Source organism: Salvelinus alpinus, chromosome 9, assembly GCF_045679555.1.
Source record: "Salvelinus alpinus chromosome 9, SLU_Salpinus.1, whole genome shotgun sequence".
Lineage (NCBI taxonomy): Eukaryota > Metazoa > Chordata > Actinopteri > Salmoniformes > Salmonidae > Salvelinus > Salvelinus alpinus.
The window spans coordinates 62,061,976-62,082,023 of record NC_092094.1 but is presented as its reverse complement, the minus strand read 5'-3'; the positions used below and the strand labels follow the sequence as shown (position 1 = coordinate 62,082,023).

The window sequence follows — 20,048 nt, the reverse complement described above, 5'->3', positions numbered from 1 at the left end:
GAAAAAGAAGGGTCAACACTGCAAATATTGACTCTTTGCATCAACTTCATGTAATTGTCAATAAAAGCCTTTGACACTTATGAAATGCTTGTAATTATACTTCAGTATTCCATAGTAACATCTGAAAAAAATATCTAAAGACACTGAAGAAGCAAACTTTGTGGAAATTAATATTTGTGTCATTCTCAACTTTTAGCCACGACTGTACATACAAACACACAAGTATGTTGACATCCCTTCAAATTAGTGGATTCCGCTGTTTCAGCCACACCCGTTTCTGACAGGTGTGTAAAATCAAGCACACAGCCATGCAATCTCCTCAGACAAACATTGTCAGAATAGTCTTACTGAAGAGCTCAGGACTTTCAACGTTGCGCCGTCATAGGATGCCACCTTTTCAACAAGTCAGTTCGACAAATTTCTGCCCTGCTAGAGCTTCCCTGGTCAACTTTAAGTGCTGTTATTGTGAAGTAGAAATGTCTATATTAGCAACAACGGCTATGTTGCGAAGTGCTAGGTTACACAGCTCACAGAACAGGAGTCTGTCCTCGGTTGCAACACACTACCGAGTTCCAAACTGCCTCTGGAAGCATCCTCAGCACAATAATTGTTCGTCGAGAGCTTCATGAATTGGGTTTCCATGGCCAAGCACCGCACACAAGCCTAAGATCACCATGCCCAATGCCAAACGTTGGCTGGAGTGGTGTGAAGCTCGCTGCCATTGGACTCTGGAGCAGTGGAAACTACTCCCTGTAGTGAGGAATCACGCTTCACCATCTGGCAGTCTGACAGACGAATCTGAGTTTGCCAGGAGAATGCTACCATAGTGCCGACTAAAGTTTGGTGGAGGAGGAATAATAGTCTGGGGCTATTTTTCATGGTTCAGGCTAGGCCCCTTAGTTCCAGTGAAGGGAAATCTTAATGCTACAGCATACAACCTCATTCTAGATGATTCCGTTTGTGGAAGGCCCTTTGATAACAAGCGTACCCATAACATGCCACCACATTACTTGAAAATATTTAGGGTCAACTCTGTGATGTTGGATTTGCCCCAAACCTAAAATATTTCATTTATGCCAAAATGTTTATTTCTGTGCGGTCTTCACTTACAGCTTTGTTTCGTCTGTGGGTATGGGGGGGGGGGGGGGAACATTGCCAAATGTTCCGTTCTTCACAAATTGAACTGTCAGGCCTCTGTCAAAGAATGGTCCCCATTTTCAAGCTAATCTAGCGGCCCTTCTGTGTTTCTGCTATATTAATTTGGAAGTGGGGCTGTGTTGCTGCTAAGTTGTTGCCACCACGCCAACTAAATATTTCTACCGGCGCTCTTTAAAGATACTAGAGCTTTCCTCAGCCAACAAGACGGCTGACGGCAAAATCAGTTTACTATTCAATTGATCAGCTTGTCGCATTCAATGACAAGAACATAATATTCCTCTCGAGGCACTTTCAAGTTGACTGCCATAAGGAGAGAAACATGCATTCGGATAAACCCAGTCATTGCACAACATTCTTAATGCAATCATGGGGAAAAACACAGTTTTGAAAGAAGATTTGATGGCCACTCCTAAAAATGAGACCTGCACAAATAACACAAAGGTATCCATGCTTCAAAGGTAAGATGCATGGGTACCCATTTAAAGGTTAAAGGTTAACTAAGCATGCAGAAAGCAAGATTTTCCTCTTCAGGCCATGTGTAGCATACAGTCGTTTCTCTGCAGTTGTTCAACACAACCAGCAGGTGGCGGTAGACTCTCACTGCTGCACCCTGATCCTGGCAGTGGAACGGCTTTCCCCCAAATACTCATTCTGCACAGACTTCAATGTATCATATTGATCTGGTTACTAAGACGGCAAGCACTTCTTTAGGCATTTTAAATATCTCGATGTGAATTTTGATTAGTGAGTTTAAGATGGTTTTCGTAATAATGAAAAGTGCTTTATAAAGTAGGCCTAAACGTGGTATTATATTTATACATCTGGAATGCGTCCGTACTTAGAGATATGCAGGACAGGGGCTGCTCACATTGCCTCTTACACAATGACTGTCTATTCATGGTTAGATGTGTTATTCACAGCCTGGTCTGTGTAGGCACAGTCTCTGTTGTGGACTAGAATCAGACTTCTGTCCGACCATACGTTGGACTTCAAAGCTTAGCGTGCGTCAAAGACGTGAGCTTTCCATTCTTCGCCAAGGCCGGAACTAAACAGTGTGCTTGTGCGACCCGAGATTTTGTTTTGTTTACTTAGCTACAGCTCATTTACACATCACACACACCTCCAGTTTGGAGTTCTTATTGTCTTGGTGAAGAATGGAACACACACACACAAATACACACACAAAAGTGTGTGTAAAACCAAAGGTGGTAGGACCATGTAAGGGTGCCCCAACTAGTGGGTCTATATCACTGTCACAAGGTGATTTGCATATCTTAGGTAATCTGAATGAGTAAAAAAGCACCTTTTTTATTTGAGCTCTTGACTCCCATATTCTATCTATTAGTCAGCCCTTCCTTTCAAACATGCATGCACCAATCCTGAATTCTCACCATCAAACTCTGAATACCTCTTTGGTGTATCCTAGGTCTGTGATTGGTAGATATTAATATTGTAGCTCAGGTGTGTGCCCTCAGGGTGGGGCCTGTGTAGTCAAGTCTCTGAATCCGCTATCTCTCAAACAATAGATCTTCTTTGTGAAGAAAAATACATAAATTGTACACCTCGCCCTCTCAGACTCACTTGCCGCCCTTCAATGTAAGCCAGCATTTAGTTCAATTCAGTGTAGCCAAAATGTCTTGACATGAATTCAACTCTTTCCTCTGTTCCATCCTCTTTTTTTTTTTTACTTCATTCATAAGTCTCTACCTAATCTTCTTTCCTATTTTTATCTTCCCTTGAAGAAAGTTAAGTCCATTCCATCTCCTATCTCCTCCCTGCAATCAGTGTTGTCTCTCAGGCTATGTGAGTGGGAAATGGGGAGAATGCTGGCTAAGGGCTAACCTTGAATCATCTGACTTTCCCTCCATAGCAAACTCCCTGGAATGCAGCCCTGCCTGCCTGGTACCACTGTGGGAATGTGTGTGCGCACACCCACCCATGTGTTACTGTCAAAGAAGGTTTATAGTTATGCGTGAGTGTTGTCTGTTTGAATGATTGTTTGTTGCACAAGCGTGTGAGAAGTGAATCGTATGTATGTACACTACCGGTCAGAAGTTTTAGAACACCTACTCATTCAAGGGTTTCTTTATTTTTGACAATTTTCTACATTGTAGAATAATAGTGAAGACATCAAAACTATGAAATAACACATATGGAATCATGTAACCAAAAAAGTGTTGAACAAATCAAAATATATTTGAGATTCTTCAAAGTAGTCACCCTTTGGACATCAGGTAGCCTAGTGGTTAGAACGTTGGGCAAGTAACCGGATGGTTGCTGGATCGAATCCCCGAGCTGACGAGGTAAAAATCTGTCTGCCCCTGAGCAAGGCAGTTAACCCACTGTTCCCCGGGCGCAGATGACGTGGTTGTCAATTTAAGGCACCCCCCACCTCTCTAAATCAGAGGGGTTGGGTTAAATGCGGAAGACACATTTTAGTTGAATGCATTGTTGTACAACTGACTAGGTATCCCCCTTTCCCTTGCCTTGATGACAGCTTTGTACACTCTTGGCATTCTCTCATCCAACTTCATATGGAATGCTTTTCCAACAGTCTTGAAGAGTTTCCACATGCTGAGCACTTGTTGGCTGCTTTTCCTTCACTCTGTGGTCCAACTCATCCCAAACCATCTCAATTTGGTTGAGGTTGGGGGATTATGCAGGCCAGGTCATCTGATGCAGCACTCCATCCCCCTCAGTCTTGGTAAAATTGAATCATAGCGCTTGATGGTTTTAGCGACTGCATTTGACGAAACTTTCAAAGTTCTTGAAATGTTCACTATTGACCGACCTTCATGTCCTAAAGTAATGATGGACTGTCGTTTTCTATTTACTTATTTGAGCTGTTCTTGCCATAATATGGACTTGGTCTTTTACCAAATAGGGCTATCTTCTTTATACCACCCCTACCTTGTCACAACACAACTGATTGAATTCCACAAATTAACTATTAAGAAGGCACACATGTTAATTGAAATACATTCCAGGTGACTACCTCATGAAGCTGGTTAAGAGAAGGGTGACTACTTTGAAGAATCTCAAATATAACATATATTTTGATCTAACACTTTTTTTTGTTACAAAAATGTAAAGTTTGTCACATGTTTCATGAGCTGAAATCAAAGATCCCAGAAATCTTACATACACACAAAAAGCTTTTCTCTCAAATTTTGTGTACAAATTTATTTACATCCCTGTTAGTGAGCTTTTCTCCTTCACTAAAATAATCCATCCACCTGACCGGTGTGGCACATCCAAGAAGCTGATTTAAACATTATGATCATTACACAGTCTCACCTTGTGCTGGGGACAATAAAAGGCCATTCTGAGATGTCCGGTTTTGTCACAACACAATGCCACAGATGTCTCAAGTTTTGAGGGAGCGTGCAATTAGCATGCTGACTGCAGGAATGCCCACCAGAGCTGTTGCCAGCGAATTGAATGTTAATTTCTCTACCATAAGCCGCCTCCAACATCGTTTTAGAGAATTTGTCACTGTGTCCATTCTGCCTCACAAACGCAGACCACGTGTAACCACGCCAGCCCAGGATCTCCAGATCCGGATTCTTCACCTGGGGGTCTGAGAACAGCCGATGAAACTGTGGGTTTGCACAAGCAAAGAATTTTTGCGAATCCAGACTTCAGTGTTCAAATGCTCACCTTTTATTGCCCCTGGCACGCTGGAGAAGTGTACTCTAAACGGGTGAATCCCGGTTTCAACTGTTCTGAGCAGATGGCGTTGTGTGGGTGAGTGTTGCTGATGTCAACGTTGTGAACAGTGCCCCATGGTGGCGGTTTTGGTATGGGAAGGTTTAAGCTACAAACACAACTGCATTTTTTCGATGGCAATTCAAATCAAATTTTATTTGTCACATACACCTGTTTAGCAGATGTTAATGCGAGTGTACCGAAATGCTTGTGCTTCTAGTTCCGACAATGCAGTAATATCCAACGAGTAATCTAACCTAGCAATTTCACAACAATTACCTTATACACACAAGTGTAAAGGAATGAATGTATGTATGTATGTAGGAATGTATGTACATCCCAAAAAATATATGAATGAGTGATGGTATAGAATGGCATAGGCAAGATGCAGTAGAGTACAGTATATACATATTAGATGAGTAATGTAGGGTATGTAAACATATGAAGTGTCATTGTTTAAAGTGGCTAGTGTTACATTTATTACATACATTTTTCCATTATTAAAGTGGCTGGAGTTGAGTCAGTATGTTGGCAGCAGCCCCTCCATGTTAGAGATGGCTGTTTTAACAGTCTGATGGCCTTGAGATAGAAGCTGTTTTTCAGTCTCTCGGTCCCTGCTTTGATGCACCTGTACTGACCTCGCCTTCTGGATGATAGCGGCGTGAACAGGCAGTGGCTCGGGTGGTTGTTGTCCTTGATGATCTTTATGGCCTTCCTGTGACATCGGGTGGTGTAGGTGTGCTGGAGGGAAGGTAGTTTGCCCCCGGTGATGCGTGGTGCAGACCTCACTACCCTCTGGAGAGCCTTACGGTTATGGGCGGAGCAGTTGCTGTACCAGGCGGTGATACAGTCCGACAGGATGCTCTCGATTGTGCATCTGTAAAAGTTTGTGTGCTTTTGGTGACAAGCCGAATTTCTTCAGCCTCCAGAAGTTGAGGAGGCGCTGCTGCGCCTTCTTCACCACGCTGTCTGTGTGGTTGGACCATTTCAGTTTGTTCGTGATGTGTACGCCGAGGAACTTAACTTTCCACCTTCTCCACTGCTGTCCCGTCGATGTGGATCGGGGGGTGCTCCCTCTGCTGTTTCCTGAAGTCCACGATCATCTGTGTTTTGTTGACGTTGAGTGAGGACACCACACTCCGAGGGACCACACACTCACCTCCCTGTAGGCCGTCTCGTTGTTGTTGGTAATCAAGCCTACCACTGTAGTGTCGTCTGCAAACTTGATGATTGAGTTGGAGGCGTGCATGGCCACGCAGTCGTGGGTGAACAAGGGAGTACAGGAGAGGGCTGAGAACGCACCCTTGTGGGGCCCCAGTGTTGAGGATCAGTGGGGTGGAGATGTTACCTACCCTCACCACCTGGGGGCGGCCCGTCAAAGTCCAGGACCCAGTTGCCGGGGTCGAGACCCAGGGTCTCGAGCTTGATGACGAGTTTGGAGGGTACTATGGTGTTAAATGCTGAGCTGTAGTCGATGAACAGCATTCTCACATAGGTATTCCTCTTGTCCAGATGGGTTAGGGCAGTGTGATTGCATCGTATGTGGACCTATTGGAGTGGGTCTAGGGTGTCAGGTAGGGTGGAGGTGATATGGTCCTTGACTAGTCTCTCAAAGCACTTCATGATGACGGAAGTGAGTGCTACGGGGTGGTAGTCATTTAGCTCAGTTACCTTAGCTTTCTTGGGAACAGGAACAATGGTGGCCCTCTTGGAGCATGTGGGGACAGCAGACTGGGATAAGGATTGATTGAATATGTCCGTAAACACCAGCCAGCCAGCTGGTCTGCGCATGCTCTGAGGATGTGGCTGGAGATGCCGTCTGGGCCTGCAGCCTTGCGAGGGTTGACACTTTTTAAAAATGTTTTGCTCACGTCGGCTGCAGTGAAGGAGAGCCCGCAGGTTTTGGTAGCGGGCCGTGTCAATTTGAATGCACAGAGCGACCGTAAGGAGATCATGAGGCCCATTGTTGTGCTATTCATCCGCCGCCATCACCTCATGTTTCAGCGTGATAATGCAAGAATCGCAAGAATTTGTACACAATTCGTGGAGGCTGAAAATGTCCCAGTTCTTCCATGGCCTGCATACTCAGCAGACATGTCACCCATTGAGCATGTTTGGGATGCTCTGGATCGACTCGTACGACGGCGTGTTCCAGTTCCCTCCAATATCCATCAACTTCTCACAGCCATTGAAGAGGAGTGGGGCCACAATCAACAGCCTGATCAACTCTATGCGAAGGAGATGTTGCGCTGCATGAGGTGCATGGTCACACCAGATACTGACTGGTTTTCTGATTCACGCACTTACTTTATTTTTTTTAAGATATCTCTGCAGATCTGTATTGCCAGACATGTGAAATCCATAGATTAGGGCCTAATGAATTTATTTAAATTGACAGATTTTCCTTATTAGCTGTAACTTAGTAAAATTGTTGCATTATTCATTTGATATTTTTTCAGTTTATGAATACTGTGCTTGTACAGTAGTGGTTGTGACATCATTTTCCATGGGTGTGGCATTGCCCACATGAACGTTGGTGACCAATCGTGATTTTGCAACATACAGTATCCTTAGAATAATTAATTATACTAAACTAAAATATAAAAGCAACATGTAACAATTTCAAAGAATTTACTTAGTTACAGTCCATATCAGGATATCGGTCAATGTGAAGAAAAAAAAATGCAATCTATGGATTTCACATGACTGGGAATACAGATATGCATCTGTTAGGCACATATGCATTAAAAGAAATAGGTCTCAGGATAACGTCACAGTATTTCTGTGCATTCAAATTGCAGTCAAAATGTTGTACTTGTGTTCATTTTCCATAGCTTATGCCTGCCATACCATAACCCCATCGCCACCATGGGGCACTCTGTTCTCAACATTGACATCAGCAAACCGCTCGCCCACATGACGCCATACGGGTGGTCTGCAGTTGTTAGGCCAAATTCTCTAAAATTGTTGGAGGCGGCTTATGGTAGACATGTTGGAGGCGGCTTTTTGGACAATCTTACAGTGAACATCCAATTGCAAGCTCCCTCAACTTGAGACATCTCTGGCATTGTGTTGACAAAACTGTACATTTTAGACTGGTCTTTTTGTCCTCAGCACAAGGTGCACCTGTAATGATCATGCTGTTTAATCAGCTTCTTGATATTCCACACCTGTCTGGTGGATGGGTTATTTTGGCAAAGGAGAAATGCTCACTAACAGGGATGTAAACAAATTTGTGCACAACATTTTAGAGAAATAAGCTTTCTGTGCCTACGGAATATTTCTGGGATCTTTTATTTCATGCAACGTGGGGACCAACACGTTGCATTTTATATTTTGTTCAGTGTAGATTGAGATCAAGATTATTGGATGAAGGGTGGGTCGCACCAACATGGTTTAAATTCATCTAGGATTAGAGCTAATCTAGATTTTGTAAATCTAGGTTTAATTAATCAGATGTGTTGCACCACTTAATTTTAAATCTGGACCAGGTAATCTCTGATTAACGGTTTTAAACTATGATTAGTGACATGTTACACCAATATACGAGGTATTTCATGAGTTGAAACGAAGTAGCTAGCCTACTTGATAAATCAGGCCACAAAGTTGCTGTTCCTTGATTTAAAATAATAACAATGTAACGTTAGAACTACTAGCTCCATCATGAAAGGTTCTCATGGGTTGGCTGATTTGAAATTAAATCCGGTATTTGCCAGTACTAGACAGAAAACAAATTTGTTAGCTACTGTAGCTAGATGGTTTATATACCAAGATAGCTAGCATACAATATTATTTATTATTGTCATTACTTAACATTATTTAGCCATTTTTTATTTGTGCGCTTGCCACCTGATCATGGCATGTCAAAGATCACATTTCTCCGCTTATGAAAAAAAATCTGGTCGGAGTTAATGGAGGAATTTAGTAACGTACTGGAGGATAAAAAGACAGACAACACAACTGTCAAAAATGAAGACACCTGGGCCATTTTATGCAACAAATGTAATGGATCAACACGGCTTAAAGAGAAGAGGGACCCAAATCGGATGAAAGCGTGCTGGAAAAACTTAAACGCAAAAGCCAAAAAGGATGCGGCAGAGGAGAGGCAGTGGCTATTTCAGTCCGGAGCCGGAGGGGGGCCTCCGTCCAAGGGAATTGATCCTATCACCCAGAAGATGTGCCAGATGATTCCCCAGCAGTTTGCCCCTCTCCATAATCCCTATGATGACAATGGAAAACTTGACCCACCAATATTTAGTAAGCATAAATAACTGGTAAATATCAATGCCTATAATGCACTTTAAAACTAACGTTAATGCTACTTCACTACAATGTTACTGTTATCAGGCCCGTTACAGCAAGTTGCGTAACATCATCTTTCAAACCAAGGCTGGGCATATCATAAGCCCCAATTCAATTGTTGTACAAAATGGGCATGTAAATAGCCTACTATTTATCGCCCTCCAGGTTCCCTTGGAGAGTTCATCAATGAGCTTGACGCCCTGATAAGTTCCTTTCCTGAGGATGGCTCACCTCTCACAGTTCTGGGTGACTTTAACCTCCCCACGTCTACCTTTGACTCATTCCTCTCTGCCTCCTTCTTTCCACTCCTCTCCTCTTTTGACCTCACCCTCTCACCTTCCCCCCCTACTCACAAGGCAGGCAATACGCTTGACCTCATCTTTACTAGATGCTGTTCTTCCACTAATCTCATTGCAACTCCCCTCCAAGTCTCCGACCACTACCTTGTATCCTTTTCCCTCTCGCTCTCATCCAACACTTCCCACACTGCCCCTACTCGGATGGTATCGCGCCGTCCCAACCTTCGCTCTCTCTCCCCCGCTACTCTCTCCTCTTCCATCCTATCATCTCTTCCCTCTGCTCAAACCTTCTCCAACCTATCTCCTGATTCTGCCTCCTCAACCCTCCTCTCCTCCCTTTCTGCATCCTTTGACTCTCTATGTCCCCTATCCTCCAGGCCGGCTCGGTCCTCCCCTCCTGCTCCGTGGCTCGACGACTCATTGCGAGCTCACAGAACAGGGCTCCGGGCAGCCGAGCGGAAATGGAGGAAAACTCGCCTCCCTGCGGACCTGGCATCCTTTCACTCCCTCCTCTCTACATTCTCCTCTTCTGTCTCTGCTGCTAAAGCCAATTTCTACCACTCTAAATTCCAAGCATCTGCCTCTAACCCTAGGAAGCTCTTTGCCACCTTCTCCTCCCTCCTGAATCCTCCTCCCCCTCCTCCCCCCTCCTCCCTCTCTGCTGATGACTTCGTCAACCATTTTGAAAAGAAGGTCGACGACATCCGATCCTCGTTTGCTAAGTCAAACGACACCGCTGGTTCTGCTCACACTGCCCTACCCTGTGCTTTGACCTCTTTCTCCCCTCTCTCTCCAGATGAAATCTCGCGTCTTGTGACGGCCGGCCGCCCAACAACCTGCCCGCTTGACCCTATCCCCTCCTCTCTTCTCCAGACCATTTCCGGAGACCTTCTCCCTTACCTCACCTCGCTCATCAACTCATCCTTGACCGCTGGCTACGTCCCTTCCGTCTTCAAGAGAGCGAGAGTTGCACCCCTTCTGAAAAAACCTACACTCGATCCCTCCGATGTCAACAACTACAGACCAGTATCCCTTCTTTCTTTTCTCTCCAAAACTCTTGAACGTGCCGTCCTTGGCCAGCTCTCCTGCTATCTCTCTCAGAATGACCTTCTTGATCCAAATCAGTCAGGTTTCAAGACTAGTCATTCAACTGAGACTGCTCTTCTCTGTGTCACGGAGGCGCTCCGCACTGCTAAAGCTAACTCTCTCTCCTCTGCTCTCATCCTTCTAGACCTATCGGCTGCCTTTGATACTGTGAACCATCAGATCCTCCTCTCCACCCTCTCCGAGCTGGGCATCTCCGGCGCGGCCCACGCTTGGATTGCGTCCTACCTGACAGGTCGCTCCTACCAGGTGGCGTGGCGAGAATCTGTCTCCGCACCACGTGCTCTCACCACTGGTGTCCCCCAGGGCTCTGTTCTAGGCCCTCTCCTATTCTCGCTATACACCAAGTCACTTGGCTCTGTCATATCCTCACATGGTCTCTCCTATCATTGCTATGCAGACGACACACAATTAATCTTCTCCTTTCCCCCCTCTGATAACCAGGTGGTGAATCGCATCTCTGCATGTCTGGCAGACATATCAGTGTGGATGACGGATCACCACCTCAAGCTGAACCTCGGCAAGACGGAGCTGCTCTTCCTCCCGGGGAAGGACTGCCCGTTCCATGATCTCGCCATCACGGTTGACAACTCCATTGTGTCCTCCTCCCAGAGTGCTAAGAACCTTGGCGTGATCCTGGACAACACCCTGTCGTTCTCAACTAACATCAAGGCGGTGACCCGTTCCTGTAGGTTCATGCTCTACAACATTCGCAGAGTACGACCCTGCCTCACGCAGGAAGCGGCGCAGGTCCTAATCCAGGCACTTGTCATCTCCCGTCTGGATTACTGCAACTCGCTGTTGGCTGGGCTCCCTGCCTGTGCCATTAAACCCCTACAACTCATCCAGAACGCCGCAGCCCGTCTGGTGTTCAACTTTCCCAAGTTCTCTCACGTCACCCCGCTCCTCCGCTCTCTCCACTGGCTTCCAGTTGAAGCTCGCATCTGCTACAAGACCATGGTGCTTGCCTACGGAGCTGTGAGGGGAACGGCACCTCCGTACCTTCAGGCTCTGATCAGGCCCTACACCCAAACAAGGGCACTGCGTTCATCCACCTCTGGCCTGCTCGCCTCCCTACCTCTGAGGAAGTACAGTTCCCGCTCAGCCCAGTCAAAACTGTTCGCTGCTCTGGCACCCCAATGGTGGAACAAACTCCCTCACGACGCCAGGTCAGCGGAGTCAATCACCACCTTCCGGAGACACCTGAAACCCCACCTCTTTAAGGAATACCTAGGATAGGATAAAGTAATCCTTCTAACCCCCCCCCCTTAAAAGAGTTAGATGCACTATTGTAAAGTGGTTGTTCCACTGGATATCATAAGGTGAATGCACCAATTTGTAAGTCGCTCTGGATAAGAGCGTCTGCTAAATGACTTAAATGTAAATGTACTAATAATGAGCTAATTATCATAGAACTCAACAGGATTCAACCTGTCTCTAATTCTTTGAGGAACTCGTTTTGGTCTCCACAGTAGAATTTATCAGTTAAACCATCTCAAGTGGCAGTTTAGAATGAATCACCATTTATTTTAATTCATATGAGCAACAGGCTCAAAGTGAAAACTGTTATTAGATTACAGGAAGGATTTAATTGAACTAGGATTAGTTAAACATTTAGAGAAACCTTGATTTAACCTAGTTTAAGCGTTAATCCATGTTGGTGCAACCACCTGAAGACTCCTAGGTATGTCTTTTAAAACCTATGACATTGATGTTGAGTCACTCATTGCCATGGTTGGCGATGGAGTGATTTCCCAACACTAGATAAAGAAAGCAGTGACATTTCCGCCTTCCTTTTGAAAACTCATCAATGTTTTGTCAGTGAGGGTGGTGCTCTGTCGCTTACCAGGGAGTGACTGCTGTGGAATTCGAGATCAAAGAGCACCTGGGTGATGTCACTAATTTCACGGAGGTGTAGTATAGAAGTTATCAGCGGTGTGAATGTAATTTGATTGTTGTTGAGTGATTGATCTATGTCGGGCTGCCCTTTCAGGTTTGACTTTTGTAAAACGATTGTTTGCGAAATGTACACTTTCTAAATCAAAGTGAAATAATCAAAGGTTATCATTTCCTTTCTCTTCCAGTGTCACCTGATGAAGAGCCGGTGAGTAATATATGATCTGCATTTCAGACCCAAATGCACAATTTATATTACTTTTATCAGTTTCTAAATTTAATGGAAATATTGATAGAGGGCCAGTTACTTGGACAGAAGCCTAATCCTGGACTAAAAAAGTGATTTCAATGGTTTCCCATTCATAAGGCTTTTTTGTCCAGGGCCTGTATTTACAAAACATCTCGGAGTAGGATTGCTGATCTAGGATCAGGTTCCCCTTTCCATTAATTAATATAAAAGCGGAAATGGATCCTAGATCAGCACTCCTACTCTGAGAAGTTTTCTGAGTACTGGCCCTGGTCTGGGCTGTATCTGTGTCTAGGAAAGTGGCCTATGATGTCCAGTCCTAAAAAAACAACTGTCTCCCCAGGACGAGGACACCGAGTTCTCCTTAGCCACAGACTTTGAGATTGGCCATTTCTTCCGTGAGAGGATAGTCCCCCGAGCTGTGCTCTACTTCACTGGAGAGGCACTGGAGGATGACGAAAGTGTACGTGTCAAACACACACTCACACATTTAGGCATACAGCAAGTGCATGTTATAACATGAGTGAAACTATTGAGTCTGTCATTAAGTACATTGATTAAGAGTTTTCCATTTCCACAACTTTGTATGTGGTGTGTATTTCCAATCGGGAGCTGTAACAGAATGTGTAACACTGTCCTATTGTCTGTGCAGTTTGAGGAGGAAGAGCTGGAGGAGGGAATTGAAGAGGTAAGGAGAGGATTGGATATGAATATCTTGTTAAATGTTTGTCGAATGGAACATACTAAGGAGAATTGTCATTATTTACTCTGTCTCTTGTGATTTAGGAGCAGGATGGTGATGATGATGACGAGGGAGACTTTGACCCTAAGGTCAGTATTTATGCAGTGCTGCTAGTGGACATGCTTCTTTTGAGTGTGTTCCCAACTGATGGTTCTCCTCACCCAAGTACATGTGTCAAAGGAAGTAGCCTCCTAGCCCCAACTGCTTATCATATTATTTCCCTTCACAAAACATTGTTATAACGAGGACTGTCAAACTTAATGTGTTAATTACAGGTCACTTACATTTTTATAGCACCATTCATTGTTTTTATTGCATTTAATCATGTCTCATGTCTCTTATTTTATACATTTTTTTAAATGTTGTAGTTCTCAGGTCAATAGATTGTAAGAAAATTATCCCAATTGTAGTTCATAGGCAGCTTATGAATATTTTGTTGAACATTTACAAGTAGGCTAGATATTATTGATATTTTACATTTACTTTTATAATTTTACTATGCTATAATAATAGTATATTATTACACCTTTTGTTGTCACACCTCGTCTTGCCAATTTTGCTTTTGATCAGTAGGATTATGAGCTGGGATCTTACCAATCAATAAAACACATAACATTGTGAGGGTTCACGAGGAGAGCATGTGTTATGCTGTATAAACTGTGGTTCAAACCCTGCATGCTGATTGGCTGGATGCCGTGGTATGGGTTTGACAGCATTTTACTTTTTACTGTTCTAATTACGTTGGTAATCAGTTCATAATAGCATTAAGGCACCTCGGGTTTGTGGTATATGGCCAATATACAACGGCTAAGGGCTGTATCCAGGCACTCTGCGTTGCATTGAACAGCCCTTAGCTGTGGTATATTGGTCATATACCACACCCACTCGGGCCTTATTGATTAATTATGTTGTTCATCACCTTCCGGTGTAAAAAACATGGATTAAAAACCAAAAACGACGTTTGAAGTGAGTCTTTGAAGCCGAAAAAGGAACAACAATGCCTATTCCACCCATGCTCTACCAAGGTTTTCCAGCACACAGCTTTGACCTACTACAGTAGCTATGTAGGTATTGTACTTCAAACTATGTGTAGGCAGGTTGCTTAGGATTCAAACCTTCTCAAACAGCCTAATTCATACTCTTACAAGAGGTGCTTCCACAATAATGTGATTTGTACCACATACAGGGTAAAGTATTGGATTCTTCACACCACAGTGACATTCCATTGCGCTACCTTTTCATGTTTTTCTTTATTTAATGAATTGCAAGCTTTGGTTTTATACTTACAAGACCATCAGGCTTGATTGAGCTGTTTTGTCTTGTAGTAATGTGGTGCATGCCTGTATTTACTTAACCTCTTTTGGCGCATGAAACGCTACCGGGACACCTACGACAACATCCGGTGAAATTGCAGAGCGCGAAATTCAAAATACAAAAATCATATTATTAAACATTAATGAAAATATAAGTGTCTTACATCGTTTAAAAGCTTAACTTCTTGTTAATCCAACTGCCATGTCAGATTTCAAAAGGCTTTACGGCAAAAGCATACCATGCGATTATCTGAGGACCGCGCCCCACACATACTTTTTCAACCAGCACAGGAGTCACAAAATCACAAATGCCGACTAAATAAATCACTTATCTTTTGAAGATCTTCCTCTGTTTGCAATCCCAAGGGTCCCAGCTACAGAATGAATGGTTCAGTAATCCACTCGTTCAACATGCATACAAACGAATCCAAAAAGTTACCTGTAAAGTTCATCCAAACAAGTCAAACGATGTATCTAATTAATCCTCAGGTATTCTAATATCTAAATAAACGATACTATTTAAGACGGAGAATAGTACGTTCAATAGGGAAGATAAATAACGAAGAGCGTGCACCTCATTTACGCGCCAACAAGACTACATTTCTAATGATACACTTTGGCGTTTTTCCCACTACTTGCTCATTTTTAACCCTTTCTAAGACTGTTGACATCTAGTGGAAGCCATAGGAACTGCAATCTGGGTCCTACCTATTTGTATATCCCATAGGCAAGCATCGACATGGCCTGTGACCTCAAATAATTATTTACGGATGGATTTTCCTCGGTTTTCACCTGCCATATCAGTTCTGTTATACTCACAGACATTATTTGAACCGTTTTAGAAACTTCAGGGTTTTCTATCCAATGCTTCCAAGTATATGCATATCCTAGCTTCTGGGCCTGAGTAACAGGCAGTTTACTTTGGGCATGTCAGTCATCTGAAATTCCGGACATAACCAGTATGCTAATGAAGTTAAACCTTTATTTTAGCAAAACATGTCATTGAAAAACATTATCATAATAACATCCTTTTTTTGGTCTGTAGGGGCCTAATATAACAGGTGTGTTGGACACAATAGCTCAGATGGAGCCTGTTGCATTCCTGATTTCTGTAACTGCCTACCTGGTGTAATATGGTCAAGCTCAGAATAATAAACGTGCTACATTTGCTTTATGAGTAGTGCGTGACCCTAGGGTGGCAACGCATACATTTTAAGTGATTTTCAATGGGTCTTTCTCCATTCGGATTGTTTTATACTGTTCAATTCAACCCCTGTTCAATTCAACCCCAGCGCTTTCATACATTTCCTGCACTCATTTGAGATAATTTCTACACTTCTAGGCCTTATTTTTAACCAAGTGTTGCAATTGCTATTTGACTTTTGGGTGAACATTTGGATGAACTGTTGGCGTCATGGAAATGATTATTCTATAGTTAGAGTATAATAGTGGGCACTTTGAATACAGTTGGTAGAAACCAAAATAGTTAAGTGTTTCCTAGGGGACCCAATCATCTTTGGCTACATTGCATGTTTTCTCTTAGCTACTTCTTGTAGCTTACATATTCATGCTTTGCGTATTCCTCTTTTGATTTAGAAGATACTGTTGCACAAACTTGCTGATTTAGGTCTACACCATCACTGGTATTATCGGGCTGTATAGTTAATTACGTTAGCTCTGACTCAGTACATTTATTTGCTAGCTAGCGATTGGCATTAGCGGCTAACAAGATTTAGGCCCAACTTGCTAAGAAAATACAAACTAGCTGTTTGCAGATGTAAGAAACACAAACGAATGGTGTAATTATAGAACGCTAGTAGATTTATATTAAGAAGCAAAGTGATAACAGCATCGTTGTCATTAACACTGTTGCATGTGCTGCATTGACCATGCAGACTGAACGCCAGTGTCTCGTGGTTGAGGACATTCCTTGAGTGACGGGGCGTGGCTAGGTCTGTGGAAAGCGGCGCGGAGAGAGTAGCGAAGTAAACTATAAAAATCTACATTACACACGTCGTATCACATTAAACAAACCAAACATTCAAATACCGTTATAGAAGGTAAAGTAAAAACCCAAACCGGTCCGTGCATCAATACCGGTATATCATAAAATGCCGTATACCACCCAGCCCTAGCTTAGAACCACTTGTGTTTTAAACATGGTCCTGTTTTATCAATTGCTGTGCTGTTCAATGGACAGTTCATTAACTCTGTCAAAAATAACGTGTGACTTTTTAAGCGAATGTTTTTTACTTGTATTTTTTTTTTTGAAGTTGAAGAAATGAATGGACGTATACTGAACAAAAATATAAATGCGACATGCAACAATTTCAAAGATTTACTGATTCATTCCTATAAGGAAGTCAGTCGATTTAAATATATTAATTAGGCCCTAATCTATGGATTTCGCATGACTCGGAGGCTTTATTACAGACCGTAATGATCATGCTGTTTAATCATTTCTTTATATGCCACACCTGTCAAGTGGATGGATTATCTTGGCAAAGGAGAAATGCTCACTAATAGGGATGTGTGCATTTCTGTGTTGAGAAATATTCTTTGTGCATATGCAACATTTCTGGCATTTTATTTCAGCTCATGAAACATGGGACCAACACTTTACATGTTGTGTTTTTGTTCAGTGTAAATTCAGGATGAGTCAGGCAAATTAATAAGAGTTTCACATTTCGTTCAATTTAACCGACCACCATTAACCGGTTAACAAGTTAAATCCGTTCCAAATTGTAAAATGTTGGACCAACAAAATGCATCTGTAGCCAACAAGGAACGGATATTTTTCATGAAGCGCTTAATTGAAACAGGCTTGCCATTTTTGCATATCGTCTCACAGCAATGACTTTTTTATTTTGAAACCGTTCTTTTGATGTGCAATGTTGTGCCTTAAGCCCAGGATGAGTTGTGCCGCTTTCACACACTTTTTTTGTAGGGAGTCCTCGACCAGGGGTTCATCATATTTGGGGAAAAGTTTGAACCCCTGGCCTAGGCTATCCATTTGGCAAATTGTACACATTTAGCTTGTCCAATTAGGAACATGTTGGCACATAAAATCAAATGTAACAAAAACGAAGTGTTGTCTATTTTCAGAGCGACGACGTTACACACACCTTCGTCTATCTGTCTGATAGCTTACCGTATTGCCTATACACAAATTCAATTGATTGGACATGATTTGGAAAGGCAAACACCTGTCTATAAAATGTCCCACAGTTGACAGTGCATGTCACAGCAAAAATCGAGACAGGAGGTCGAAGGAATTGTCTGTAGCGCTCGAAGACAGGTTTGTGTCGAGGCACAGATCTGGGGAAGGGTACCAAAAAATGTCTGCAGCATTGAAAGTCCCCAAGATCACAGTGGTCTCCATCATGCTTAAATGGAAGAAGTTTGGAACCACCAAGACTCTTCGTAGAGCTGGCCACCCAGCCAAACTGAGCAATCGTGGGAGAAGGACCTTGGTCAGGGAGGTGACCAAGAACATGGTCTCTCAGACAGAGCTCCAGAGTTCCTCTGTGGAAATGGGAGAACCTTCCAGAAGGACAACCATCTTTGCAGCACTCCACCAACCAGGCCTTTATGGTAAAGTGGCCTGACATAACCCACTCCTCAGTAAAAGGCAAATGACAGCCCGCTTGGAGTTTGCCAAAAGACACTTAAATGACTCGGACCATGAGAAACAACATAATTGCAAAAGGGTTTTCTAATGATCAATTAGCCTTTTAAAATGATCAACTGGGATTAGCGAACACAACGTGCCATTGGAACACAGGAGTGATGGTTGCTGATAATGGGCCTCTGTACGCCTCTAAAGATATTGCATAAAAAATCTGCTGTTTCCAGCAACAATAGTCATTTACAACATTAACAAGTTAACACCGTATTTCTGATCAATTTCATGTGATCTTAATGGACAAAAAATGTTTTTCTTTCAAAAACAAGGACATTTCTAAGTGACTCAACCTTTGAACGGTAGTATATATCTATGGAAGTGTTTATTTCAGGCTGACTATTAGCATCTTGGGTTGCAATGTACAATAAATTGAATGTTTAAAGCATTCTACAAAATAAGTTTTTGCAGCAACACAATCAAAAAGGTTACAGCAAAACAAAATGTTTTACTGTTCATGATTCACACAATTTTTTTTATTATTACCATGATTCGATTCACTGCGATTTAAACCGAACCCCAACTACTACATTGACGAAGTGAATCATTTCATTTGGCTTTTTTAACTTTTATTTTATGTGAAGCGGGGTCTCTGTTATACAGTAAATTGAACGTGTATGGCCTTACAGAATATAATACAGCATAATGTAGATCCGACATCACTCCCCGTCAGTATATTGCGTTTCTATCTGAATAACCCTATAGTTTTGTTCCTGACCATTGTTATTGTCTCTCCCCTCCCCCTGTACCTCCCATTACAGGCATAAGCAATCAATCATTCTCACCCCATGCATTTCTAGGTAAGGGAGAAATTAAAATGACACTGCATTCTGTACTTTGTATTTCTGTCTTGGCTCACTTCTCTCATTCTCTCCATCCAAATCTTTCTCCTTTTCTCTATCCAGACAATTCTTTATCCATCACTCCATCCTTCATTCTGTTGTCAAGCTTAACCCCCTAGAGTCGATGTCCGCTGCCCCGTGGAAATCTAATTAGCATAATAAAACAATCAAAATCTGTCCGTTTTAAGTTGGATATGTTTTTTTGTTGTTGCATGGGCTGCATCTCAATCCACGTCACATTTCTGCATCTGTTTATCAGACCATGAGACATCCCGAAAATCGTTCTTCCCATGAAAACGTCTGTAGCGTCCAAAAGGTTTACCCACAAACTATTATGACCGCTCTATGGAAAGATGGCGAACACGACGGTGTTCTCCGTTTTGCTCTACAATCCCCACAAGCGTTGCGGGTCTTGCGGTACATCCGATCTGCCAACTTCTGTCTGTAGCATCTGAACCGTTTGGGTTACACACTGTGACCCCTCTGCGAAGATGTGAGTCTCTAGGATGCCTCAAGACAGCCTGGCACCAGTTTTTTTAAAACATGTATGGAAGTATACTGAACAAAAATATAAATGCAACATGTAAAGTGTTGGTCCCATGTTTCATAAGCTGAAATGAAAGATCCCAGACATTTTCCATACGCACAAAAGCTTATTTCTCAAATATTTTGTGCACAAGTGTGTTTACATCTACCTGACGTGTGGCATATCAAGAAGCTGCTGATTGAAACAGCATGATCATTACACGGGTGCA

The 20,048-nt window shown here is 42.9% G+C and overlaps 1 protein-coding gene across 6 annotated transcripts in view; it reads left to right on the top strand.

The window, feature by feature from the left end:
* Positions 1-20,048, top strand: part of nap1l4a (nucleosome assembly protein 1-like 4a) — a 59,195-nt gene that overhangs the window by 36,447 nt on the left and 2,700 nt on the right. For 4 of the 6 annotated variants that reach the window (XM_071326852.1, XM_071326853.1, XM_071326857.1 and 1 more), the window contains exons 10-13: positions 12,656-12,675; positions 13,058-13,177; positions 13,367-13,402; positions 13,501-13,545. In XM_071326852.1, the coding sequence (XP_071182953.1) occupies positions 12,656-12,675; positions 13,058-13,177; positions 13,367-13,402; positions 13,501-13,545 (221 nt within the window). Of the gene's footprint in view, positions 1-12,655; positions 12,676-13,057; positions 13,178-13,366; positions 13,403-13,500; positions 13,546-19,212; positions 19,252-20,048 lie in introns of all 6 variants that reach the window. The other 2 variants (XM_071326855.1, XM_071326856.1) reach the window with 1 other exon arrangement.